The 27,273-nt window shown below is 37.8% G+C and overlaps 1 protein-coding gene across 1 annotated transcript in view; it reads right to left on the reverse strand.

The window, feature by feature from the left end:
- Positions 253-27,273, reverse strand: part of AHRR (aryl-hydrocarbon receptor repressor) — a 72,629-nt gene continuing 45,608 nt past the window's right edge. Inside the window, exons 4-10 of the mRNA XM_021388356.1 lie at positions 15,992-16,081; positions 14,674-14,803; positions 13,159-13,292; positions 11,989-12,185; positions 10,996-11,114; positions 10,084-10,225; positions 253-7,650 (exon numbers count right to left, since the gene is read on the reverse strand). Coding sequence (XP_021244031.1) covers positions 6,531-7,650; positions 10,084-10,225; positions 10,996-11,114; positions 11,989-12,185; positions 13,159-13,292; positions 14,674-14,803; positions 15,992-16,081 — 1,932 coding nt within the window. The 3' untranslated portion in view covers positions 253-6,530. The remainder of the gene's footprint in view (positions 7,651-10,083; positions 10,226-10,995; positions 11,115-11,988; positions 12,186-13,158; positions 13,293-14,673; positions 14,804-15,991; positions 16,082-27,273) is intronic.

Below are 27,273 nucleotides of genomic sequence, written 5' to 3' on the forward strand. Positions count from 1 at the left end.
GAAGAGAAGAGAAGAGAAGAGAAGAGAAGAGAAGAGGAAGAGAAGAGGAAGAGAAGAGAAAAGAGAAAAGAGAAAAAGGAAAAGAAAAAAGAGAAAAAGAGAAAAAGAGAATTTGTAATTCTTCAACCTGAAGAAGAGAAGAGAGAGAAGAGAAGAGAAGAGAAGAGAAGAGAAGAGAAGAGAAGAGAAGAGAAGAGAAGAGAAGAGAAGAGGAAGAGAAGAGAAAAGAGAAAAAGAAAAAGAGAAAAAGAGAAAAGGAGAAAAGGAGAAAAAGAGAAAAAGAGAAAAAGAGAAAAAGAGAAAAAGGAAAAGAGAAGGAGAAGAAGAAAAGAAAAAAAAGAAAAAAAGAAGATGTTCAGAAGGGAGAGTAATGGGATAAGGAAGGGAGAGACCAAGGTGTGACCTAAACAGAGGCAGAACAGTGGTGACACACCTGTGACGCTCTCCTGTGCAAAATGGAGAGTTCCAGACCAGAACCTCACCTGATTTTTTTAACATAGTCTTTTCATTAACTGAGTGAAATTACTGAGATTAGCTATGCAGCTGATGCTCTTTACATTGCCTTTTGCCATGTGTTTATATTTTCCTCACGTTTAGGTACTGGAATACCATAATTCTACCAATACAAGTGTGAAACAGAAGTTCTGAATGTTGTACAGCTGTCACTGTAACCCTGTCAAAACAAGGAAATCCTGGGATTCCAATTCTGGCTGCACAACCAGGGCACCAGGCGACAATTCAGTGGCAATGACCAACTGCAAGGGTGTTAATGCAGACACTGAATTTGTCCGTTTCAAAGAGTAACCCCATGCAAGGAAGAGGAGCACTGCATGCCTCCAAGAGTGATATTTCCAGTCTGACGGAGAAACATAGCCTAGCACTGAATTACTTCAACCCTTGTTTTCAATAAATTATTTTCAGGTTGAAGAATTACAAATTCAGTTCAACAAAAAAAAAATAAAGACATGATTCTGGAGCACAGAATTACTGGCAATGTGTAGAGAATTAATGCTGTAGTCACAAAGCACCTTGACAGCAGCGTATCACTCAAGGTGATGATTCTTCACCCCAAAATTTGACTTAGTAATAGTTTTTTACTCTTTCCCCCGAACACTGTCATTAATGATCTTGTTCACTGCTGTTAACTGAAATATGCACTTCAAACTACATTTGAATTTCTATCTAAATTCAAATTAAATTCAAATAAATTGGAATCTATCTCAATTTACGTCCCAACACAACTTATAATTTGGTAAAACCTGTAACTCAGTCAAATTTTATCAATGTGTATTCAACAAAATTGGGAACATTGTTGGTCATATTTGACTTGCTTCAGAATTCAGATATCTGAGAGCAGTTCGTTATGAGCAAAGGCAAATCTAAAAACTAAGAATATCAATTTTGAGAAAATGTCACTGAAGCCAGTATAAAGAACACAGTTCTCTACAGGAAAAAAAAAAAACAATGTGATAAGTGAGAGAAGAAAGAGAAGAAATGGACATGGTATGTCTGCAGGGGGAGGGAAGTATTTATGACAGTATTATAGGGAAATGTGTGATTATGTGCCACGTGAATACAAAGGTGTACTTGTCAGGATGGTGGCATCTATGAACATAAGCTACTGGTAGCCTTCTTCTATGAGTCTTCTTCAGCTAAATGAGAGCCTTGTAGCTACAGCCTGAGCATGGCCACCTGCAGAACCTCTAATCTTGCTGCACATATTACAGAAGTCTGCTTCAGTTATGCATGAGATTTCATAGAGGATTTTACAAGACTTAGGAAGAAAATCCAGAAGAAACTTATTTTCTAGTGAGTGAACAGAAAGAAAAGAAATAAAGTACTTAAATACTCTATACATCTATCACTGAGCTGGGGTCTTAGTTACATGACACTCCAATGAAAGAAAATGAGTAAGCGTTTATTTTGTGACTACCTGAGGCAATATATGTATTTATAGATAGAAGAAATAATATATTTTTATGATTTCAATCAAAATATCCTATTTTTTAAGATAAATTAATGGCTTTTATGAAATAATTACCCTGGGTGAGGTTGCCCTACTTAAGTTCCAATATGGCTTCTACAGAAAGAGTTAAGCAGGGCTTTGAGGCAGCAGAAGCTGAATCTATCCCGGAGACTATTCCTTGCCTCAGGCTGGATGCTTTCCACTTAAGTATTTTAAGCAGTGGGAATTTCCAGGAGAATTGCACATGCCCTGTCAATGTTAATACTATATCAAGGATCATAACAAGAAGTCTTTCTGAACTGGCTGACACACAAACATCAGACCTCCCTAAGCCAGCCAGAGGAGACTCAGTTCTAAGGATTTCAAGAATACATCATTGTCTTCTAATCAAGGGCAATGAAAACATTAACACATTATAATCCAGTACTAGGAAGTCAGTATATCCTACAAAGAATTTAGGTATAGCTGTTTGCTCTTCTCTTTCACTAGTTAAATCTCCAGACTGCGGACCAACTGAAAGCAGGTCACCCCTTGCACACACTGCTCTCTCTTCAGATTCTGAAAACAAAGTTCTATTTTGGTATCCCAAGAGTCTGAACTAAATAATCAATAGTGTTACCTACAGCGAAGGTCTGCCCCAGTTTCAGACACTGGTGTTAACTGCATCTTGGTAAACCTCAGAAGAGTCAAGAAAATCCACTCTTTTTACTGTACAACTTTACCCTTAGCTCAAATCAGGCTGGTTTTTAGGTAAAAACAGGCGGTTTAAGTGGTGTGCTTTAATTGGACCAGTATTTGCAAGGTTCTGTGCAGCTGCCCACTAACAGCTAAATGAGGCCAAACTCACAGCGAAGGCAACAAGCTTTAGCACTGATAATAATCTCTGGTGTCTGTGGGCTAAGTAACATCTCAGAGGCAGATACGCTCTCAGACAACTACAAAAAACACACACAAAAATCGCGCGCACGCACACACACAAAAATTCAAAAAAATGAAGAAAACAAACCACCAAACCTCTGAATACCAGAATTAAGTAGTCTGTTCTGCCTCTAACTCTGAAGAATTTACAGCTGAATAAGTTTGAATGCTATTGTCAGTCAGGTCTTAGAAAGCATCATGTGCACACTGGAAAAAGAAATGCATTTCTTTCAGCCTGAAAACTCCATGTTTGTAGCATGCAAGCATTTCACTGGGCATTTCTTCTACAAAAGGGAATTTTTTTGTTGTTAAAATAAAGACACCGGGGAGCTCCTAAAACAGATCTTAGGGCTGTGCTTGGAGGATCTAAATACCAGCTTATTAAGGATAAAAGCCAAACATCACTGACTGGAAGCATCTTAAACACTTATTCTCAGTGTTAGTTTTTAAAATAGTACCAATTATACCAAAACAGCAACCACTACAAAGAGAAAGTAACAATTTAAAGCAACTGCCCTGTCTTCTTCCTGTGCCACAGGATCATTAATGCCTGGATACAAAAAGGTTTTATAACATCAAATCACTGGTAATTTAACAGGGTACAATGCAATGTCAGACTTTGGTCCAGAGGGGATGAAGGACAGATACCTGTTCTTTAAAAACAGATATGAAGAAATTGTTTTTCAGCATTTATTTTCCCAAATAGCGCAATATGCAAAGTTCTTAAACAAAACTGATCTTTTTTTTTTTTTCTATCAACAGTGGTCATCAATTTTCCAAAGGTACGATAAATTGCCCATCTCTTAATAAGTACAGTACTTAGAAGACTGCTGCATATGTAATTACTTTTCCCAGAACAGACTCCACTGATAACACTTTTTTTTTCAAGTGAGACCTGCAGTAACAACTTGGCCACAAACTACGTGGCTAAAATCAAACGTGACACATGACCTAAGTGTAAATTACCCTGTGTTTTTCATGGATTTAGACTTTATGGAATGATAAGGAAGGAAATCTGACCACATTTGCACAGGGAGGAGTTAGGAGGTGACATCTCATCTGAAGTGACACCTTAATTCGTCGTCCTGGAAGAAAGCCATTCTTGTATCAGATTAGATTTTCTTACATGCAGAAGTTTCATCTACTCTGACAATGTCAACTAGGATGAGTAAAATGTCACTGGATTTGTTGGGAGCCTGAGAAGTCACCTCTGCTGAAACAGACCAGAAGATTACGATAAGTCAACAAAATAGACTTTATTCTGTATCAGAAGAACTTTAGAGAACTTCTGTTGGGCTGGTATAATTCTCCCTCTGTAGTTATGCCATGACATATCTGTAAGCACACACAAGGCACTCAGAGGCACAGTGCTCTACAACGTTGCACCCACTATGACCATTTACATCTGTGCAAAATGGCATCAGCATTTCCAGATGAGGATAGTAGTGTTTTACAGTCACACTGCATCAATACAAATGAAAAGAGAAAGTGTAAGGTAGTGCTAAACCAGGCAGGCCTGGGTGCTCGAAGGACTATCACGGTGAGTCCAAGAGTGGAGTTAAACAAACAGCTTTCTGGCACTCATGCCGGCATGTCCTCTACTTGCCACATACTGCCCTATCTCTACACTACCCCATTTTTGCTTTTGTTCTTGTAGGTAGTGAATCAACAGGGCAGACTTTGTGCAGCTCCGCTGATTTATCACCGTCTCACTCGAGTACCAAGAACAATTTGCATGATTGGGCTCCTAGATTGTGGTTTCATTACAGCCTCATCTCTGAATGGGGTCTGATGTTGCATTGTACCCACTGGTGAAAGCGTTAAGGCAAGGATATCAAGACTATCTCAAGTAAGAGACAGTATGTAGTCAGCAGGGAACTGATACATCTCAGATACAAAAAAAAATGAGATGTTCTCTTGGCTTGAGTTTGGTCAGCTGGACTATGGCAGAATTAACTTGGGCTGCAGTAAGACATTATTGCCCTTCTTATCATCTACTCTTGCCTTTTTGCTGGGAATATGTCCTTATGCAGGATGACCATCAAAAGTTTCATTTCTGTGTAAAGTGCAGCATTTCAGATCAAACCACTGTTTGCAAGCTGAACTGACATGCAAAGAATGCGTGTATTTACTTCTGCCAACTCTAACGTGCAGGCAGTAACTTCTATCAGACTTGGAGAAGAGCAGCCTCCCAGGTGCCACTCCCTGTGCAAAACTATTCCCCTACCTGAAAACTGCACTTACACCACTTACAGCATTAGGGAGAAATTTATGCCACTTCACTGGCATGTGCACAGCCATACCCATGGTAGCTAGAAGGAATGAAGACATCAGAATTATTTATAACATTCTGAAAAATAAAACATTCACTATAGGGGTTCTTCAAAAAAAGCACATATACATCTAGCTGTTTGTTTTCTTAATGATATGAGTTTTATATAGTTGAAGGTGATATAAAGTTGAAACAGTGCAATTTTAAAACAAAATTAGTGCAGGAGTCAAACTACAACAACCAAAACTGAAGTTGTAGATTTTTTTTTTAAATGGAAATACGTGACTATCTGGCTTCAAAAGAAAGCATATGGATCTGTTTTCAAAAGCACAGAAGTGCACCAAAGTGCTTTTGAAAGTCATAAATCCAGTCGTCTCTCAGTGAGATTAAGATTTTCTTCAGGAGATGAAATGAGGATGCTTTTTAAAAAATGTTTCTAATCTTAGTGTGGGACTTGAGTTTTGATGTCAGATGACAATGACTAACAGGCTGCTATCAGTCGAAGAGATACCATGACATTTAAAAGTGCATTTCTTTTGTTAATGTTACAAGTAAAGGCAAGGAAGATAACTGGTGAAATATTTTCTTCTCATGTACATTTAGAAGCCTTTTGTAACTCATTTAAAGAAGTGGATAACATCCTATTGTCCAGTCTTTCAAACAGTAACTTGAAAGGCTAATGTCTTTAAACTGGAAAAATGTGTACTAAAGCATTATTATTGCCTAGGAAACATAGGAAAAAACTTAGTTTGAAGTGCAATAACTTCTAATGCATTTTGTGAATGTTATTTGTTTTCATTTAATGCTGTCCTTTTAAATCAAGAATACTCTGTGTGTTTGGGAAGCCCTTGCCTGTTGTCATTAACTCAGTGTTGAGATAAAGGAATAGCTGATACTTATTAGCGTGGCTAAAAATAGAAATGAATAACTCTGAAGGTAAACTCCTGGCCACACTGAACACCATAAACATTTTGTCTTTTCACAGAGGCATCGCATCAGCTTGAGGAAAAAGAGCAAAGGCAAAAAACAGAAATAGCTACATCTTGTTACAGAACTGCAGACAGGAGAGGAAAAATGATGAAGACACATTAGCAGGTACACCTGTGCAATAATTTCTGATTATTTTTCTGTATCTGAGGTTTTGTCTTTCTTTCTTTCCAAAGAGCACTAAGAGAATGGCTATGTGTAAAGACGTGTGTGGGAGTGAGTGTGCATCTGTGTCTGTTTTTTCTCCACACACAGAAGCACATGCACACACACACTTAATATCTTTCCATTGGTTTTTAATTACAGTAACTCATTTAACCCAACTGGAAGTTTAGCTACAATTTCTTCTTGCTTTTAACATTATAAATATTCCCAATGCTATAAAATCTATTGTAAGAATGTACATTCAGTGGCTTTATGAGGCACAGGACCTGCTATTGTATTTTCAGGGAAGCTCACGTGTGCTCTGTTCTGCCCACTGTTGGACAACGGTGGGGAATCCAGGGGCTCACGCTTGATTGCTTGAACCAAGCAAGGGTTTTTAAATTCATACGGCATTTTAAACACCTCGTTACTCTGCTCCTTCTCCTCCCCTGATGCAGAGCTGTAGAACTGGCCGTAGCTCTCGGTGTGCGGCAGCTCGGACAGGCTTTCCAAGCAGGTGGAGGAGTTCTGGGGACAAAACGGGGCCACCTCTCTGTTACGCAAACCCTTGCAAGATCTGTTCAGATTGAGGTTGCTGGGATGATTTGCTACAATGCATTGCCAGTTATGTGGTGTGTAAAGGCAGTGCCTTGGCTTCTGGCAAGGTGAAGCTTGCTGACAGAGGTCCGGTTCTGTTTTAAGGTGCACCCTATTGGGATAGCTGAACACCTGCTTCCTCATGGCGCCGTTCTCATCCAGCCAGGCTCGGTTTTGTGGCACTGGGTAGTTATCAGCAATGTTTTCAGAATCAGAATCATATTCTGTTTTGATAGGCATATCCAAAGGAAATGCTGCATCATAGAGAGACTCCGAGGATATTAATGATCTCTGCAGTTTCAGGTGGTCTGTAGCATAGTTCTCCACAGCACGCTGCTGTAAGCCTGAGTAAGACTGGCAATTTTCTGCACTACCCCAGTGGGAAGGACAAGTTGATGCTAAATTTAAGAAATTTTGGTCTCTGTTGTAGAATGATCCAGCTCTTCTGTTTGAACATGCATTCATTCGCTGATTTACAGAACAAGAGCTTGAGTTTCTGTAAGTCCAGCTACTGTTTGTGGTGCAGTTGTTTTGAACGCCTAAAACTGGTGTATTAGAACTGAGAGATTCCTCCTGCACGAAACACTCACCATTCGTATGAGGCTCAAACTTCACTTTTACATTATCTTGCTCATTTTTTACTGCTGTCCAGTTGAGATGCTTCAATTGGCCCAGGGTTTCAATGGCACTGTTGTAGGAAAGTCCCTCCAGGTTTCCTTTCAAACTGGCAAAACTGTTTGGTATCTTCAGTTGTTCATCTTCTTCCCTTTCAATAACAGTAGGAAAAAAAAACCACAACATTCAGTAAGAGGCTTCTAAATGGATCTTTTCCATGATACCAGTAGAGTGGTTTATATAGAGAGTGGTATATATATATAACAAGCAATATTTTGTCTTCAATTTAGTATCTCATACTCTTTTCTATATAAATTTTCTATTTGTTCAAGATAGAAAAAAGAGTTTCCACGCATGTGAGCATCACCGTGTGCAAAACTACCTTTCTGTGTCACTCTTACATTTAAATTAGGACATACATTTAGTTCAGGCAAACAGTTCATAAAGACTTTAAATATCATAGTATTTTATGTGCAGTATGGTAACTACCTTACACCATCATTCTTCTGTTAAAACGTAGCTAAACAACGTTCTTATGCAAAAAAAAAAAGTCTAGAGATAGGGTGCAAATAGCATGTCAAATGAGATGTATTTTGTTAGCGAGGAGTTATTAAGATACCTAAGAACTTTCTGATCAAAGCAATCTGAGTACAAAACATGGGGGTCTTACATTTCGAGAATGCATAATTAGCAGAGAGGAAACAAAATACCCAAATTAAGCGTCCAGAATAGTCACAGATGTTAGTATTAGACACAGGGTTATTTTACATGTCCAGCTTAATTTGTTTTGCCTTTAATTTTCCAAGACAATCACCGAATTAATTTTCCATGACCTCACGCTGAAGCACTCAACATTTTTTAAGAGTCCTGACAAAGAAAACTGTCTCAGTATTTCTGTACTCAGTGCAGAAGTTGTTTTTTTTAACTCCAAATCTCCAGGATCAGAATTTGCTGGAATTTGCAAACGTGCTCATTTGCAATCATGCAGAGTTTGTGCTATGAACTTGCACTCTCTTTGTCAGAACAAGAAGTGGACATCGCAATAAGGAGCCAGGCATGAAAAACTGGAAAGCTTTTCAGAAGGCTTTTTTTCTTAACTATTAGAAACATATTCCTTGGGTATGGACTCAATGCGCAAGTATAGGAATTTCCAGTAGGGGGAGTCCATGCTATTATAAAGAGAACGTCCCAAGTAATGAACATACAGCCAAGAACGGAGAGCGTTTTCTTTCTTTTCCTTTTTAAATACTCTAGGAAGCAAGTTCGCTGCAGAATTACCTCTTGGGAAACGGTCTAATTGTGAAATTAGATTGGACAATATGCAAATAGTAATAAAAGCTTATATCACCAAGTCAGGAATTTTACAATGAAACAGTGAAATTTCTCAAAAGAATGTCTGTTTCCAGGAAGATAGCATGCATTTTAACAAAAAAGTAGTAGTGAGGGTAAAAACAACAGGTGAAATCTACTACACAGTAGCAGGAGAACAGAACTGAGTATAATCTGTGAGGCCAACTCTTGTAACGTAACTTCAGCCTGTAGGCACTATTAAATAAAAAGGAGGATTTAAATGCCCCAGAGTGTAAAAATGTAACTAAATCAGCATTGAAGATTGTGCTTAATTGCACAGAAAACAATATAAAATGCAGACTTAAATACAAGGAACAGCCACTTTTAATCTGTTCTTTTTAGAAGTTCATTACTTTGCATGGCAAGATGATGTTTGTGCCATCCCAATAAAGGTAAAGAGGTGAGAGGTCCTCTGCTGTTCAAAAGGTATGGGAAGGTATGCTGCCTGCAAGGGGTATCTATTCTAGAAATTCAAAGATTTTTTTATTTTTCCACCTGCAAGTCATCCAAAAGGAAAAGAACAGAGATATTGGTCACATTTTTAGCTCAGGACCAGATGGTGGCTATGTAAATCTCCTGGCCACTGCTCCTCCCTCAGACAGGCTTGAAATGGGACAGTCCCGTGGAGGAAGGAGGAAAAGCCTATGCAGGAGGAAAGGGGAAAACCCCATGGAGAATTCCTCTCTGAACACACATCTGCTGGGTATAGTTTCCACTCCAACAGTCAGCTATGTATACGATCTGCAACCATACAATGAAACGAGCATTCCTGTTTAGATTATGTTGAACATTCACAACTAAAAACATAAGCTCAACTGTCATCCACAAAGACAAAAAAATAGCTTAACATTATCAAATATTAGGAAAAGCCAGGGCACTAAATCAACAAAGAGTTTCAGCTGTAATGTAAAACCAAACCCCAAAATACATTTTTGTGCAAGAAAGCCAAAACATATTAAAAATAAAGCAGTTTGAAGCATTCTTTTTTAATACGTATGTACACTCAACTTCAGAAGAAAAAAAAATGAAGAATGCAAACATATTGTTTAGGATTATAATAGCCTTTTCATATGATCCAGGACATAAATGGATTTTTATTTGGTAAGTAAACTAAGTCCTTCTTATACACTTCTTTTCTTAGGATGCTACACTCATTTTAAAGATCTCACACATTAGGAATAAGGTCATTTTTTCTAAAATACGGATTTTTTTTAGTATTGGAAAATATACTTACTTCAGCATTTGCTGTTGGGCAACAACATATTCTGAACAACCACTTCGATACAGAAGTTGAGTGTTAGCTTGAACCCAGACCCAGTGATCTTCATTTGTTTGTACTTTGACTAGAGAAATGCCATTTTCTCCATTATTCTTCGCTATGCAATTTAAAAGAAAGTATATTTTAATCCAAGCAGTTTTTAAATATTTTTTTCTTAGCTTTAAAAATTATTTTTCTTTTTTACTGGTGAATGCTGACAGGTTTGTTTGCTGCCTTGGAATCGTTAGCAGAGGAAAGTACATGCTAAAATATGTCACAGAACTAGGAAAACTATGTGAAGAAAAGAAATTTAAAAATCTAGGGTGGTGATTAGAAACATTAAAGCTGTAATGAAATATATTTCAGTATTATTATTTCATTACCATTTTCCCCCTCTCAATAGTATTCCTATATCAATGATAAAATATTAATGAAAAATGGAGCTATGACAATGGTTTTAAAGAAGTTAAAGGCTTCCTCAGGTACAACCAAAGGCTGAATACAATTCTATGGAAGAAACTGCCCTTTGGAGAAAACACCATAAGAATTCTATCCACTGCAAAAATCTGAAATACAGCATAGATTCTCATACTATTGCCACACCTGAACACTGGAAATGCATGAGTCAAAGTTGCAAGCAAATCATGAGTTTACAAGACAATATGTTTTAATTTTCCTTCTATTTTCTGATCTTTTTGGGAAACTAGCATCAATAATATATTTTCAAGTTTTCTTCACATAGGAATAGATATGACTGTTATAAAGAAAAGGAAAAAAAAAGAGAGAGAGCAACGGGACCAAAACCTGGAAAGCCTAACAGGTGAAAAGAAAAGGCAAGATTATATCTCCACAAGATATATATAAACTAAAAGTACTTAGCATACATACCTTTGAATTGGTTTTCAGTAATCTGTAATACATTAGTGAAAGCTGCACCTTCATGATGACTATTTCTTCCATATAATTCTTCTGCTTCACACAGACCCGGATTGCCTTTGGAACTGGAGCTGTAATGGTCAGAAAATAGGGAAAATTCCTTGTCAGTGAATGACAACAAAGCAAAATTACAAACTCTGAAAAGATGTGATTTTCAACCTGTTGACCATTCTCAAAGACTGATGATTTAAATATATAATAATCAACACTAAATAATCATCTATGTTTTGTCATATGGTTGCTCAAACTGGAGTATGACTGCAATTCTGCATCCAGTTAAGAGGAATACTTATGTTTAGGAGTATTCTGCTCATGGCTTACTATATCTGGAATAATAAGTTTCAGCTTGAATTGAGTCAAACGTGTACATTCTGCTCTGCCTGTCATTCAAAGTACTTACTCACCAGGAATGCACTTAAAGATTACCATGACTTCAATCTGCAATAATCATCATGTGATTTTAATGGATTTCTTCCAATCTTTAGTTCGAAATATGTACCAGAGTTTGTAAATTCTGTAACAATCCTTTTCAAACTTCTTCCTTCATTAAGACCATCAGACTAGAAACAGCTATATGCATTTTCTGACCATCCTTGGACAGCATGCTTTAGACCTGAACCAAATGAAACACTGAAGTTGTTTGTTTTTTTTTAAATATAAATGAAATAATAATATAAATAAGATAGTAAATATATGAAGCACATCTTTTTTTTTTTTTCCTTAATCACTGCCCAGTTTTCCACTTTTATAGCTAGTACAATGAAATATTTCTTTGATAACTTCCAAAGATTAGGAAGGAGAATCCAGATAAATTAAGCATATTTACTTTCTAAGAAAGAGTGAATATAGAGAGTTATTTAGCATCACTTGTACTTTTTACACACTTAATAAACAGAAAACTCATAGTATACTTTACTAAATGCTAAAAGATTAATTTGAAGATACTTTGTATTCACTGCTGCATCATCAGCTTTGTGTTTTGCTTTCACAAGTAGGCTTTTCATCTTCATCTCTGTCACAGAAGGGAGAAGAAGTGGTACCACTATGCAGAATAAGGACAGCTGAGGCGGTAATACTGCTCCCGATGAGGACTTCTTCCTTTGTCCAAAAAGAAACTTCAGTTTGCCTTGAAACTGCATTGTCTGTTATACAAAAACACAACAGAATTATCTTAAGCATTTCACGTGTAAACATTTTAAAAATGTTAATAGGAGCTATGCCACCTATTGATTAAGTAACAACAAAACCAGTTTTGAAACAGGGAGAAAAAAAAACCAAAAATTTTATTATCTTCAGAAAGTTTAAACTGTGCAATTTCAGAGTCGTGGTGACAAGTTTTTTACTCTATCAAGAGTAAAATGAGACATCTGAGGCTGTTCGTTTTTTCATCTCCAGTGTGCTTAAAGCAGAAGTTCCACATTATGTACTGTTCGCCAAGAGTGGCAGCTTTTGATGGTTCAAACAGCTATTTCCTGCATGCCCGGATCTCTATTTTTTCCAGGCTCTGTTCAGACCCATAATCTTCCTGCAAACGAGCATCTGAGACAGAGGTTGCATTTTTCGGTTGCTCGCTACTCCTCTCATTTTCTTTGCACATCTGTCTTTGTTAGAAGGAAAAACAAGACTGCTCTTTAATAAGCAAACAGGGAAGTGATTTCTAGAATAAAGCCACTCTTAGTAAGAATATTAAATATGCAAAAGGATTTTAAATTTTGTTTTTTACTATTAAAGAACCTTTTGCAAAAGTGAAAAAGGTATCACTTTTATTCCTGTTCCTTAAAGTAACACTTCATGAATACATGCTAACAGCTGAAACCTAGTTTTGCCACCCTTGTGCTAGGGCCGGTACAAACGGTGGACAGATATTGTCCAAGAGAGCTTAAAACATAAAAATGTATCAATTCTTTCAATTTGAAATATTACAGCCTTTTCTTCCATCATTTTTTAAACCTACTAATAAATGTCTTTAGTTGTTTCTCGTTAGAGTACAGCAAGCAAAAAGTGTATTCTATCCATGGCTGCAAGCTATCTACATATGTTCCAGTATTTTTTTATCTGAAGTAATTTAAATCTAGTGCATCGTGACTACTGTTGTCTAAGTAAAATTATACATACGAGGAAGCCAGAAGTACTGTCCAACAAGCAGCGAACTCGACAGATGAAACAACGAGTTAAGAAGGAAGAATAATCTGTTGTCGTGCTGTCATTCTCTTGTGCTTTAAACAACTTACTGAGAATATATTCTTCTCCTGCAAACAACAATATATATCAGATCACACCAGGAAAGAATGAAGATGTTCTGCACCTACTTGAAAAGGAAATTGCTGAACACTGTTTTATGGAGGGGTGAATATTTAACTGCATCATGTATAGGCATATCTGGAGATGCTCTACCAAAAGAAAAAAAGAAAGGTTCTACAATGGAATTCAGGTGAGTTTCTTCAGAAACTTTGCTGTACTTCCTGAATTCTTGTGGGTTTTAATGATGCAAAGTAGGGTAACAGATGTTACAGATTTTAATATCAGAGACTGGAGGTTGTACATTAGAAAAAGGAACAAAATCAGGAAAAAAATGCTAATGCAAGAAAAACAAAAAAATAAAACAAACGAACAGTGGCTGATTAGCTAATGTTCAGCTGTTGCCTTCTTGATTTTTAATGAAGTATTTGCCATTTTTGGACTACAGGTGCATAGCTTTTGAAACATTTATTTCCCAAAAGACACACACAAGTATTTGTACAGAAGAATGAACTCAGGAATTAAGATTCTCCACTGTATATACTTAGGACAAAAAAAATTCAAATGTTTATAACTTTTTATAGTTTGAAATACTCATGCACGTGTTTCATTTGTTTTCTGCATTCAATCCAACTTTGGAATTCTATGAAGGTACATGACTCTTTTCCTAAAGAGTCTGATCCTAAAGAGAGACTTCATAAATGTTGCTGAAAGATTTCTTCCAAGTTTCTCTCCACTAATCTGAAAAACTATTCCCTTATCTTTTGGTGAAATGCATACATGTCACTGGGATCCATTCATAAAGTTAACAATTTCAACCCCATTTTCTGTAGTCACGATTTCAGGTTTACACATCGTGTAGGAGAAACCTTGAGCATACATGTCCCTCTTCTCATACTAGGGAAATACAGCCTCAGAGGAAAAAAATACAGTGCTAAACCTACTTGTTCTTGTAATGACTCTTATTTATATAACTTTTCATGGGAAAACAAATGGCAGAAAGTCACGGAGCCATTGTGGTACTGCACAGAAAGATTTTACACATTTTTTTCTTCTCGTTATTGAGAGAAATACTCATGTTCTGATTAGTATGAAGAGAAGACTGGTAAGATGAACACTGATGTTGTTTATTCTGCCTGGATAAGAATATTCATAAGCACATTAGTCAGAGAAAAATAAAGGAAACATCAGTGTTCTAGCCTCAACAGCACACACTACCTGTAAAATCCAGAATCAGGGAGAAACATCATTTTGGGGATATTAACACTATAAATGGCCACTATGCAGCATTCCAGGGAAGAATCTAACTTGACAAGGAACGGGGAATAGGTGGAGGGCAGTTCTAATTGTACAGTGATGCGTACATTTCCAATCAACACTATATAGTCCTACCTGTTTCTGTCTGTAATTGCTGTCCAGACAACATCTGAGGAGGATTCATGGCCCAGTGCAGCTGTCTACAGAAATCCTGGCGATCATCAACGTGAATGTAATCATATATGTTTTGGTGCATTACATCAGTCTGAAACAATTACAATAAGTAACACTTAATCTGTAGGTTTAACGAGGCAGACTCTTGTATTCAGAATCATAGAGTACTTGGGGTTGGAAGGGACCTTTAAGACCATTTAGTTCCAACCCTCCTGCCATGGGCAGTGACACCTTCCACTAGACCAGGTTGCCTGAAGCCCCATCCAACCTAGGCTCGAACACCTGCATGTATGGGGCATCCACAGCTTCTCTGGGCATCCTCATCATCTTCATAGTAAAGAATTTAGGTTGACATCTTCCTAAAAATAATGACTGATGAGAGCAAAGACTCACTGCGGAAAGTTACTTCAGAGGCCCCTGTTTTTCACATCTGCTTTTTGACTTCATATCCTCTGAAGATTATTTTTAATAGTGCATTGCAAATGCAAATCATGAAGTCCAACTGGCAGCCAAATAGTAGTGTCCCCCAGGGATTGATGTTGGGTCCACCGATGTTTAATTTCTTGACTAATGGGTGATGGGATAGAGCACAGCCTCAAAAGGTCTGCTAAGGGTACCTATCAGGGAGAGCTGGACCGACCTTGACAGGCTGTAGAAATAGGCTGGCAGGAACCTCAGGAAGTTCAACAAAAGCAAAATCCTCTCTAATTTTGGGCTCTCCAGGAAAAGAAACTGAGGCTTGATAAAAGTGAAAAAAAATTGCAGTAAGGGTGGTAAAGGATAAAGTGAAAAAAAAAATTGCAGTAAGGGTAGAACAGAGAGGCTGCAGCATCTCAAAACTTGACTAGATGAGTCCTGGAGCAACCTGATCCAACTGGACTAGCTCTGAGCAGGAGGCTGGAGTAGATGACCTCCAGAGGTCCTTTCCAACTACATGATTATATTTACTGTGCGCAAGCAACCAGTCTAGAATAGCAGTACCTTATACAAAAGGATGAACTTGATTTTACTAGTAAGTCCTGTTTCTGTCAACAAAAGCTTTACAAAAGGAAACTGTATCCTATGACATTACAAGGAATTCATCTTCACCTCTCCAATAAAAAAAAAGTCTAAAATGGCATAATAAAAAAGTAGTAGAGTATATCTAATCAGTAGTAGAAGAATAGAGCAGAACAACATAGTGTTCTGCATTTTAGAAAGCCAGTTAGCAGGAATGACTGCAGGAAAGTCATTGCAAAGACTGTAATATTAAGCATTCTAAATATTTGCTAATATTTACCTGATGAAACCCTAGGTAGTCCACAATCGTTGATGACGCATAAAATATCATTCCATCTGCACTCACCACCAATGCAAAACCATTCAGCGACTAAAGAAAGGAAAACAGAGTAATGGCCATCAGAAAGTAAAGAGAAAAATGGGTGTAATAATTTAAATAACACTCTAGTTTAGTGACCTTTTGATTTCAAATATAAACAAATACGAACATACATTCTTTGTGATTATAAAACTACAGAATATTATCTTTTAAGAGCAAAAGAAAAATAATAGCATAAATGTAGTATGCTTTTGCTGTTTTTTTTTTTGTTGTTGTTGTTGTTGTTTCTGTTTGGCTTGTTTGGTTTTGAAGTTTTTTGTTTTTTGTTTTTTTTTTTTTATTCAGAGAAAAAATTATGGGATTTAGGTGGTGGAAAATGTTTTTCAGTGTCATAGATTCATATATGTTTTGCCTGAAATGCATGGCCAGACTAGGTTTGGCCAAAAGTCTACCCAATCCTAGCATCCTGACTCCAGCAGCAAAAATAGTGCGACTGCTTCTTAGAGCGGTCTTCCTGCCACCCACAATTCAAGTGCTTCCCTTGTCTTCAATAACTTTTTAAATGACCTTTTAATATTCCCTTCACAGCCTTAAGTATTTTAATAAATCTTGATGACTTTGTTCAACTGCATTCTGAAACCATATGTACTTTTTTTAATACCCCCAAGCTGTTGCAACAGGGGTCCACAGCTTTGTTTAAGGTAGAAAAACTTGATGAACTGTCTCATTTTGTTTCATTGAGCCTGCTACTTCCTGCTGCTGTTTGACACCCAGTAGCTGTCTCACAGGAAGGGGCAGTGAAAAATTCTTTCCCTTTTACCTTTTCAGTATGGAATAGACAGGAAAAAAATCACTCTGTAAAGAAGTTGGACACCACATTTTTCTGTAGGCAAATTGGGATTTCGTGTGAATTCAGTGAAGTAAGTTACTTTAATCATAAGTTTAACAGCTATGTGCTATATGTTGGCTCACATTTTCAAATTTTTATCATATGTGATATCAATTTTCAAGATTCTATCTGAATTGCTGCTCAGTTAAATAGAATCAGATTTTGGACGCTTGAGATTATAAACCTACAGAACATTACCTTTTAAATGCCGAACAAAAAAAGCAAATAAATACAGCATAAATATGGCTTTTTTTTTTTTTTTTTGTAAAATTGCTTGGATTTATGGTAGAAATGTTTTGAATTTCATATATTTTTTGCTTGAAATATGCCTTATCTTTTTAGAAGTCTGATAATATGACAAAGCCCTAATCCAGTGTCTTGTACTAAAACTGTCAGGTTGCCTAGTAAGATACTTACTGATTATACTGCTATTCTTAATATAATGAATACAAGAAACTATGAAGATGTTTGGTTCCTTACAAACATTGCTGTAGTTACCATACCTTTGCAGAAAGATCTCCCCAAAATGAAATAATGAATAACAACCCGGAACATGCTTTTTAAAAAAGTTAGGGGGGCTAACTGCAATATAACCGCAATGTTACATTACAATATTATTATCTATTTTGAATTTGAAATTGACATTAATGCACATGATTAGAAGTTTAATAACGTGTCAAATAACTCTTTTTGGTTTTGTTTTTATTTAAAGCATTCCATTCCATGATACTTTGCATTTCTATGCATTGAAATATACAGATAACGTAATAATTTCCAACAAGAAAATTAAACACATGTGTTCTTGTAGTTACGGCTTTAAGATTTGATGTGCATTTTGAAGTATGGTTATTTTCTTAAGCTTTTGTAAAAACACAAACACAGTAAAACTGCAAAAAAATGCAATCATTATTAAACTCGGGCAATAAATATTTCATGGATAGAGAACAATATTTAGTCTAGAAAAATGCTAAATTAATGAATTCAGCGATGTAAGGAAAGCAGCAAGAAAAATCTGAAATTAAAAGTAAGAATTAAATGAAATATATAACATGAACATTAACAACTATCTCGCTGCCTGCAGATTGACTAATTTTGCCTCTCCTCCCTTGATAAAGATTCAGTGACATATCTTCGCTCCAGCAGGTTCTCACTCCAAAGCGGATGAGATGATCCTTTCCCGTGATGGTTTTCAGGTCTTTTGAGATTGCAGTTCAAACAGCTGCTGATGAAGTACTGCTGTATCTATTATCCTTACTTCACCTTTCTCTTAATTTACAGTTGCTGTGATGTGTGTCTTAATCCTGAGCTAATCCTGAAGCCTGAAGCACAATGGGAGCAGATTTTCAACTGCTCAGTTACTAGATACCCTGACATGTTTTTTGAGAGTTTGGTTCTCTTTTGAGTTCCTAAATAAGGACCAGATTTCCAAGACTGCTTAAAGCCTGTTCCCACTGTGACAATGGTGGGCAGAATTTCAAGAGTTCAGCATACAATAGGCTGACCTCCTCAGAAGATCTGACCCCAACCGTAACTGTGGAGCACCTTTGGAAACTTGGCCCAGTGGGGCCGCATGCGGCCAGGAGCTCTGGGCCTTGAAAAAGCTGTGAAATGGTGTGAAAAAGCTAGCGGTGAGACTGCAATGGCTTACCTACATTTGGAAAAAGCAGTAACAGCATCTCTTTTGATCAAATGGATGTCAAGTATGAGTCAGCTGTAAGAACAGCCAAGGGCAAATCGTGCTCATCTCCAGGACTGCTCCATCAATCTAGATCCCTTTCAGATTAAGTGATATCTTTGGCTAGTGGTTTCACAAGTTATCCGTGTCTACTCTTCAACCACAAGCTCTTGCTGCGTTGGTGCTATTTTCTGCTTTAAAAAAAAATGACCAAATTCATCCCAGGACCTTACCAAACAGAAGACAGTATGCCAAGATTTCTACATCTTCACATCTGTGCCTTTCACTGTATGGAGAGGAGCCTCCAAAGACGGTATCTGTCATACCCATTTCCAATATCAAGTGGAGACAATAAAGCATTTTTGGCATCTTGTCTCTTTGGACTCATCTTCACAGCAACGAAACCATCAGTGATGTGATGTTAGGAATTTTACTACATTTTGAACATCTGGCAGGCCTTTTAATTTGGGCAGACTAAAAATTTCCATAAAGATAACCACAGGACAATAAAGGGACCTCCTCTGTGCAGATGCCTGTAGCTATTACCATGCACTTTCCAAAAGACCTCCAGTTTAGCCTGTACAGCTAGAAATTAAGAACACATAGAATGTATGCACATGTACCCTAAGAGACTTGCTTTAAAATGTAAAACTTGTTTCCCTCCAGTGGAATGTGGGCAGGTTATTCTTTTCCCAAGTCTTTCTTTCATTAAGCCAGAATCAGGCTGGATCAGGTTTGGAAATATGGGAAGAGGAAGTGGGATCGTGTATTTCTAAGGGTTCAGAACAATGGAGTGGGAACTGCATCTGGAGTAGGTATTAAGGAAGGGTGGGAAGGAATAAAAGGAAAGAAGTGAAAGAAAGGTTCAAGGAGCCATGTATCAAGGTTAAGTCAGAAAAGAGTATGGATTTGAGGAGGGATGTAAATTAAGAAAATTATAGATTTTCCCCTCGTTGTTTTTGTTTTGCTCCTCAAAATGCTGATGCCTCTTTCTGAGTTAAGATCTCTCAACTATGCATCTCCTGGTTTCTGGTTTTCATGACCCAAACACAGACATCAGATGCTCTGCCTTGCAGGCAGGAAAAGCATAACCCACACTGGTGCAACAACAACTTTTATGGAGCCACATGAAGCCATTGAGGATTAGCACAAATTCCATGTGCCTAAACCTCATTTTAGCTGGGAAACCTGCTGCTTCAACCACAATGAAATAAAATAAAACTTTAAAAAAGCTGGACATGGAGTAGAACTTCATATCCAGTGAGTTACCAGCGACTCCAAACCATTTCTTAATATTATCTTGAAGTGCTGTTCAGTGTGAAATCTGGCATCTGTAGCACAGACAGACTGGAATAGAATCAGAATTGGGCTGATTTATGCATTTCTTACCTACTTGCTGTAGCTGTGGAAAAGGAGGAGGGCATTTGCTTGCACAGGTCTACCCAGACAAGGGTCACAATGATTGCAAATCAGTAGGAAAAGACCTGTTCTCTCAAAGAAATCTTCTAGGTATCATATAGAAGTTCATACTCAAGCCCTTTACAAGAACACCACATGGTGATTTTGCATTATTCTGGACATAATACTGATGGTTTGTTAAACTGACTGGGACAGGCAACTTCAATCCATGACAATGAACAGAAACTATTCATAGCTTTTTGGGTGTAAGCTATCAGGTCTCGTAATTAACAGGACAAGGAAATGTACAGCTCTGTTGACGATTTTAAACATTCTCAGTTTCTGAACGGAAGTTCTGGGCCTTGGCAATAGCTTTTCCGCATTCTTATTGCAAGGGAGACTGCACTGGGGTGCTGTGTCAAAAACACAGCAGAAACCTACCTGAATCATCAATAACCTGGGAGGAGGAAAAGGGATGGAAATAAGACTTGGATCAGCCTCACACTGCAGCTCACTCTGCCTAACACGCAACGGCCATGCAGTTAGAAGTCTAACTACTGAAGTGCCTCTTAATGCTCTGTGAAGAGCATCTGCCTGCCCAAAACACAGACAGGACAGCACAGAGAAGTCAAGAGCAGCTCTCCCTACCTCAGTTTACTTCTTTGAGCATAAATAATGGAAAACCTAAAACAGGGCTCATGGTTTTTAGGGGAGAAAATAACCTAACTAACTCCCTAGCTCAATGTCAATGTTATTTCCATCGCGTGCAACTGGTGTGTTTTAATTAATATGGTCCACTCGCATCTTACAATAATTTATAGCCATTTGCATATATTTGTGCGCACAAACACAAGCATGCACGCACACACAAAGATATTAGAGCAGACAATGGAACTTCTGTCACAGAAACCAACTAACTTCTAATCTGCAGAAAGGCATGGCTGTAAACTGCCATTTGGTAAACCATATGGATCCAATGACAGATGGAATTTCTAATCCAGGATAATAGCTGAAACATGTGAGACAGACTTAAATATGTATTGTGAACATTTGTTTGTTTGTATTTGGCTTTTTAAAAACACTTACATGGGTTTTCTACATTGTACTTAAAAATGAAATCACTCTTTTTTTCCAAGTGGGAAAAAAAAAAAAAAAGAGCTTGGCACCAGACAGGGGCCTGTGTTCTTTTGAAAAACATGTACATCCAATTATGTACTCACGAAAAGCCGCACCTGCTACTGAAACAAAAAACAATGAATCTGTCAGTTCAAAGAAAGTACAACATTATTCTGGTGCCCTCGGTAGCTGTGAGATGAAAGTTATCAGTTCCTTCCATTAAGAAGTTTTAGGAACATTATTAGTAAAGAGGTTCTCTTTGGGAATGAAGGCAAATATTTTGAGGAAGATAGGACTTCCTTTGGCAACAGTCTTTATATATCCTGATATTTTTTTCTGGTCCCATAGCAGAAAATCAGCCAGTAAATACTTCAAAGATATTTTGGTCAAGGTCATGGCATAGTAAAAATAAGAAAAAAAAAAAAAAAGAAGTTCCAAGCCACATTTCTCTTATTACTCTTCCCTGAAATAAAGGAAAACTCACTAGCATTCGGTCTCCAGAGACTGTGTTGCTATGGCTACTAAAGTACAACAGTCAAGGCCTGCAGCCATGCCTTGCTTTGAACAGATTTTCGAGTCACGCAACTTGGGTACTAAATTTCCAGGGTCAGTTGGCTTGCAGCTTATCTGGAACCGTTTCATTTAATAGTGCATTGCTGGGTTTTGCATCCTATGCAGGATGGGGCCTTTTACTGGTGATCTAAATAAGGAGCTATTTAAAAACTCTGGAAATGATATACTCACCCTTGTCTTTCACACTGAAGTCTTACGAGTATTAGGAGGAAAATGCAGACAGTTAATGCGTCTTCTGTCTTTAACCATATTGTTTAACAAATCGGTATTTCTTTCCACTGGTGTTTCTAGGATGCGCTATTAGTCTTCTAAAAATCACACCAGAATCCCTGAGCTTCTCTTTATAAATCAAAGAGAAAAGAATGCTTACAGACTCCTGCAATAAAACCCAGCATAAAAGACTATTCAGAAATACTGTATCTAATGACATCAGAAGATGGCCTTTGCTCGGCATGTACAGTATCTCCTAGCCCTTGGGATTCTAATGTATTTCTTTGTATCTACAAAGCGACTTCAAAAGGAGCATTTGGGTGACTAAGCACTAGTCAATGCAAAGGGGGAGTGGCAGAATTGTTTTTAGCATTCAGTTTTGATCAAAGACTTGCATGTACTGGTTAGTTTTCAGGCTAACGAAACAGAACAGAATATAAATTTCCATCACTGAAGCCAAGGGAGGAAACAGATCCTACAGGCTGAAGCCTACAGCCCTGGGTTTATATGGGAAGCCTTTCAGAGGGGCTGCTGGGTCTGACTGGTTTTCATAGGCAGCTGTGTGCACGTCTGTGGAACCAAGTGAAAATATTCGAGAGTGAATCTGCAGCATAAATGTTTCTTTTCAAATACGAATAAATACACACATATGATCAATTATATTCCTTTCATTCTTCTTGTCTTCCCACATAAAACTGCACTCACATTCCTTCCTACCTCCTTGCACCAGGATTGTCATTTCAGGCTTCTTGAAGACAGAATGGAAATTCAGCATCTAGTGCTGCACTGCTCAAAGCAGAGCTCGGCAAAAGTTTCAAAGATCGTCCACACATGCCCTTGAGCCCTGGACCTCATGTTTACTGTTGCGTGGAACAGCTCTGCCATCCAAAAGGCAAAGGCAAACGATTCACTCAGTGAAACTTCTCGTTACGCCATTTTTCACTATCATATCACTTCCACCAAGGAATTAGATCAACCTTGGAGATACTTGTTTACATATGTGCCTTCAGTCTAACAAGGGAGCTGGAATGCTGCGGCTTGTCAGGAGGCAGCAGACAAAACTGGCTTGTTGGAAATCAGTTAGGAAAATGTAAGTCATTGGGCTTTGGTAATTGTGAGCTATAAACTTTCAAAAAAAACATAGTAGTTCTCTGGAGAGTAAGACTGTAATGTGTGCACACATGTAAACGCACTTTAAACCATGGTGATAATGTTTTTGATATGCTTGACGCATAATAAGTATTGCACACAACCAAAAACAACTTTGCCTTTAAAGTTATTTTGATTACATGATGTAGAAATTCAAATGTAGTTTTTCTTTCTTTATACTTTCTTTCCAAGCTAAGCTTTTGCAACAAAGCTTGTTAAGTCTCTGTCAAGTCCTTGGGGTAGAGACTCTCGTCGTTCCTATAGGCATAAACTGCTGGCCTCTGCTGAGAATAGGGCCTCAGAACGAGCCACTCTGCCAAAGACAGTATTGAGAAACAAGAGCTATATGCAGACTGAACTGAAGCATCATTTGATTTTGTATTTGCAAAAAGTTGATACGGTGTTCTCTAGAAAGAGATGCATGCTGTCTGAATCCAACCGTTTTCACAAGAACTAATCACTGGACATTAGAATGTAAGTTGTGCTGCAGGCTTCCAGAGCTGAGCAATACTAATGAATAATAGCTTAAACACAGAGTAGGGAAAGTTTTCTCTGGAAAAGTGAATTGAAGGGTGACACCGAGTACTTCAGTACAGATTTGTTACATGGCATATTTGTTTAGAAGCACCAACAATGCTTACTACTGATGGCAAAGTTTGATCCATTTTTCATGCCTAATTGTAAACAATTGTTTTCTTTGCATTAACAATGAGGATTTCATATGAGAAGCAAGTTTATGAAGTATGTGAATAACACCTGAGATTGTGCAAGTAATGGGGACTACGTATAGGGATCCAAAGAAGAAGAATTTTCATTAAGTATGAATTCTAGAATTGTCAGGACAAATATTTTGTTTATTAATACATATATTTACCCTGATTAGCAGATATGCAACAAGTACCTGGGTGAGTAATATGTCACTTACCTAAGCAATTATCATGAAAGGATACTGAAGTTTGACATAATCTTGCTATCGTTTTCTTTAGCCTCCTCATTAATCATGGATGCCGAATTTAAGACTGTACTTTACCAGTTATGGAACCCTACTGTCAATGTTCTTTCATAAACAATGTGCCCTGGACTACACTTGGAAATAGAAACAGTCTTTATAGTGATTTATGCAGTTTCTCATTCCATTTTCTTGAAACCAGATGTTCTATTCACAGATGGAAGTAAAGATGGGGCAATATCGTATTTTCAGTGCAAGTTCAGCCCATCATTCTTTCTGAGTCCTGCAGCTGCTCTGAGCTTTTCAGTCTTCTCTTCAACAATTTCAATATAGAAAATGCCAGCCTGATTAATTCTATTTGAGAAGACTCAAAATGAAGCATTGATTGCTCACTACTCTGCACTTCTAATAACAAATTTAGTTAGGTAGCCTTTCCAATAACAAATGTAGTGAGATTACCCATTATCTTCCACAGAAATAACTTACTGAAAAGTCTTGAGTAATATTTATCCAACATATTGGACAATTAGACATATGTAAGTACTAAATGTCTGGAATTTTTTCAGTGTTATTTATATGTAACTGTATCAAGTCTTGAAGAGAAGAAGCCATCATAATATTCCATACACAGCTGATTTTTATTCATACTTGCAAGTTGTTAACTAGCGTGAAGAGCAGGCATCTCTTACTGTGAGAAATCAAAACCTAAAAGAGACAATGCTGAAGCCTACACACTCAAAACCAAACGCAATGTCCTAATTTCAGAACGTAACTTTTCTGTGCATTTAGCAATATATATTGCATTTTCCAATCCAGAAATACTTTTGAAAGGGAAAAAAAAGGCAAAACAACCTATACTTCACATTCTCTTCAGCAACAGATGCTAAAACAGCTTTTTAAAGTACCATCTCAGGTCAGCGAAGTTTTTAAGGGAGTGTGGTGTTTCAGAATTTGTCTTTGGGAAGTGTCTTGTGCTAGTTATCATCTTACACGTTTCGTAACTTGAAAGAAACCCTGTATAAATGTAAGTGGTCCCCTGCCAGCAGCAGACATTGATTCTGCTACGATCATCCGGAACATGGTGGAGACAGAAAATTACGAGACATCTCTGTGCAGCAGCAGCAAGTGGAAACCTTAAGTTGAGTTTTAGACTAGGTGAAGACCTCACCCAGGCCTTTCTGCAAGTCTCTGGCTTAGTCTGAGCAGACTGGTTTTCTCATTGTTAAAAAAAAAAAACAAAACCAGTTTCAGTTACTGGAGAATCCTGAGGATTTTGCAATACTGGGAGGAGGGGGAGGGTGTGAAACACACTGGAGAAAATGTCTCTTTGCTGGGCATCATCAACTTTTGCATCTAGGAATTTCTGGAAGAACTTGAATTATAACAACATAGAAGAAGTATCTTTTTTTTTCTTTTTTCTACTCATAAGATGTCAAGGACAGCTAAGATCAGAATGATCTAAGATGGACATTTCTCATGAAGTTCCTCTAGAGGCAATAGGATTATCTGAAGGGTCATTCTCTGTCCTCCTTTCTCCTTATCAATACGATATCCTCGCTAATAGAAAATAATATATTTAATGGTCAACTGCATGCTTTGCAATATCAGTTTTCTTTTCAGTTCAAACCTATCAAAAAGTATTCAAGTTTTATTAAATAAGTTAGGCAAAAGAAAAAAAAGAAAGGTACTCTATTTCTGGTAAAGCATCTGTTTGTTTCTTTTGAAACCTACACAACCATACACAAAAAAAAAAATACATCAAATTTGCAAAAATTCTTAAGACAGCACAGTCTTGGCTAGATCTACTTTCTTCATTGCCATTTCACGTTCCTGGGAAGGGAGCTAGGCTGAAGCTCATTGCCTTCTCTGATTTGAGAATGAGGAATAGGCTGGAAGCAAGTGTCGGCTGCAAATACAGATTGGGCTACTGGTTCATAATTTTTCTAGCTCAAGACGAGCTATGGAGCTACTAGAACAATGTAAAATTGTGAAAATGTATGTTAACTATGAATGTAAGAGCTATTAAAGGTTTGTTTATATTTCTTGTTTTCTTTTCTTAAACAATACATGACTTTCCCATCTTCAGAAAATGGACACTTTCCCAAAAGCAAATCCTCATAAAGAAATGCTTAAGGACACAATAATGTATTATGACTGCCTTAGCTACCTGGATGTGAACAGTCCAGTTCTAGCAACAGACTAAATCCCAGCACATCGATACGACACAGCACTTGCATACAGACATCGAACCTACCGACTGGTAAGAACAGTTGCCAATGATTAGTTCTGGAGTCAAGGAGAGAAAAAAACCTAACTGAGCTGAAACAGGAGAATATGTTTTGTTGCGGAGGAAGTCACATGGCCACTGGACTGCCTCCAGAGGCACCGAAATAGCCTGAGCAGAAACAGAGGAAGTGGTTGTGAAAAGTGAGCTTGGGTGGAGTTTGCTGTGATGAGCAGCCTGGAGACAGCAGTAGGGGATCTTAAATCCGGATTCACACCTGGTCAATGCCCAAAGCTGATGGACAGCTTCTCTGCTCACCAGTACAGATTCAATTTCTCAGCTAGGCCTCCTCTTACCATATCTGAAACACTGCAGCGTGTTTGCCTGGCCCTGACACATGGAAGCTGACTTTTCTGACACCAATGCAAACTGACACGATGCTGCCTTCCCTTCTGCATACCTGTGCTGGCTGCTGACTCCTCCTTCTCTATCACATCAAATGTCAGCTGTTTGACCTGATTTTGAGATCAGCTCACAGCTTGCTACCTCTAGGTCTGTAATCTTCCATTCTGCGTTGGAGAAGTGAAGTGCTAAGTCTCACCATTTCCAACATGTTGCTCTCTGTCACGCATAGGCAAGAATTGAAAACATGCACTTCATGGTGTCTCCTCTGTTGCTAAAAGGTTCCACACAAGCATCTGCAAAGGTACCTGATTTTTCTCCTTCAAATTATTCCTCAATACTCTTTCAAAAGTCAGGACTTTTGCAGTCCAAGCTGCTTGTACACAGTGACGCCTGGCTATTATGGTTACAGTTTTGCTGCTTTATTGTCCTGTTGTTCATCGGAAAGCATCTGTCATCTCTCACATTTAGTTTGTAAATCTGAAGGGATCACATCCTTTTCTTCAGTCCTAGCAGCCTATCAAGCTGAATGACGCTGCAGCCTGTATTTCAGAATCCAAAGCACTATGGCAGCATTGTGATCGCTGCAGTAGTAACAGTGACACTAAGAACTGGAGTAGAGATCTAACAGCGTTCAGAAGTCACAGGCTTCTCAGTT

The sequence above is a fragment of the Numida meleagris genome, chromosome 2 (genome assembly GCF_002078875.1).
Source record: "Numida meleagris isolate 19003 breed g44 Domestic line chromosome 2, NumMel1.0, whole genome shotgun sequence".
NCBI classification, from domain to species: Eukaryota; Metazoa; Chordata; class Aves; order Galliformes; family Numididae; genus Numida; species Numida meleagris.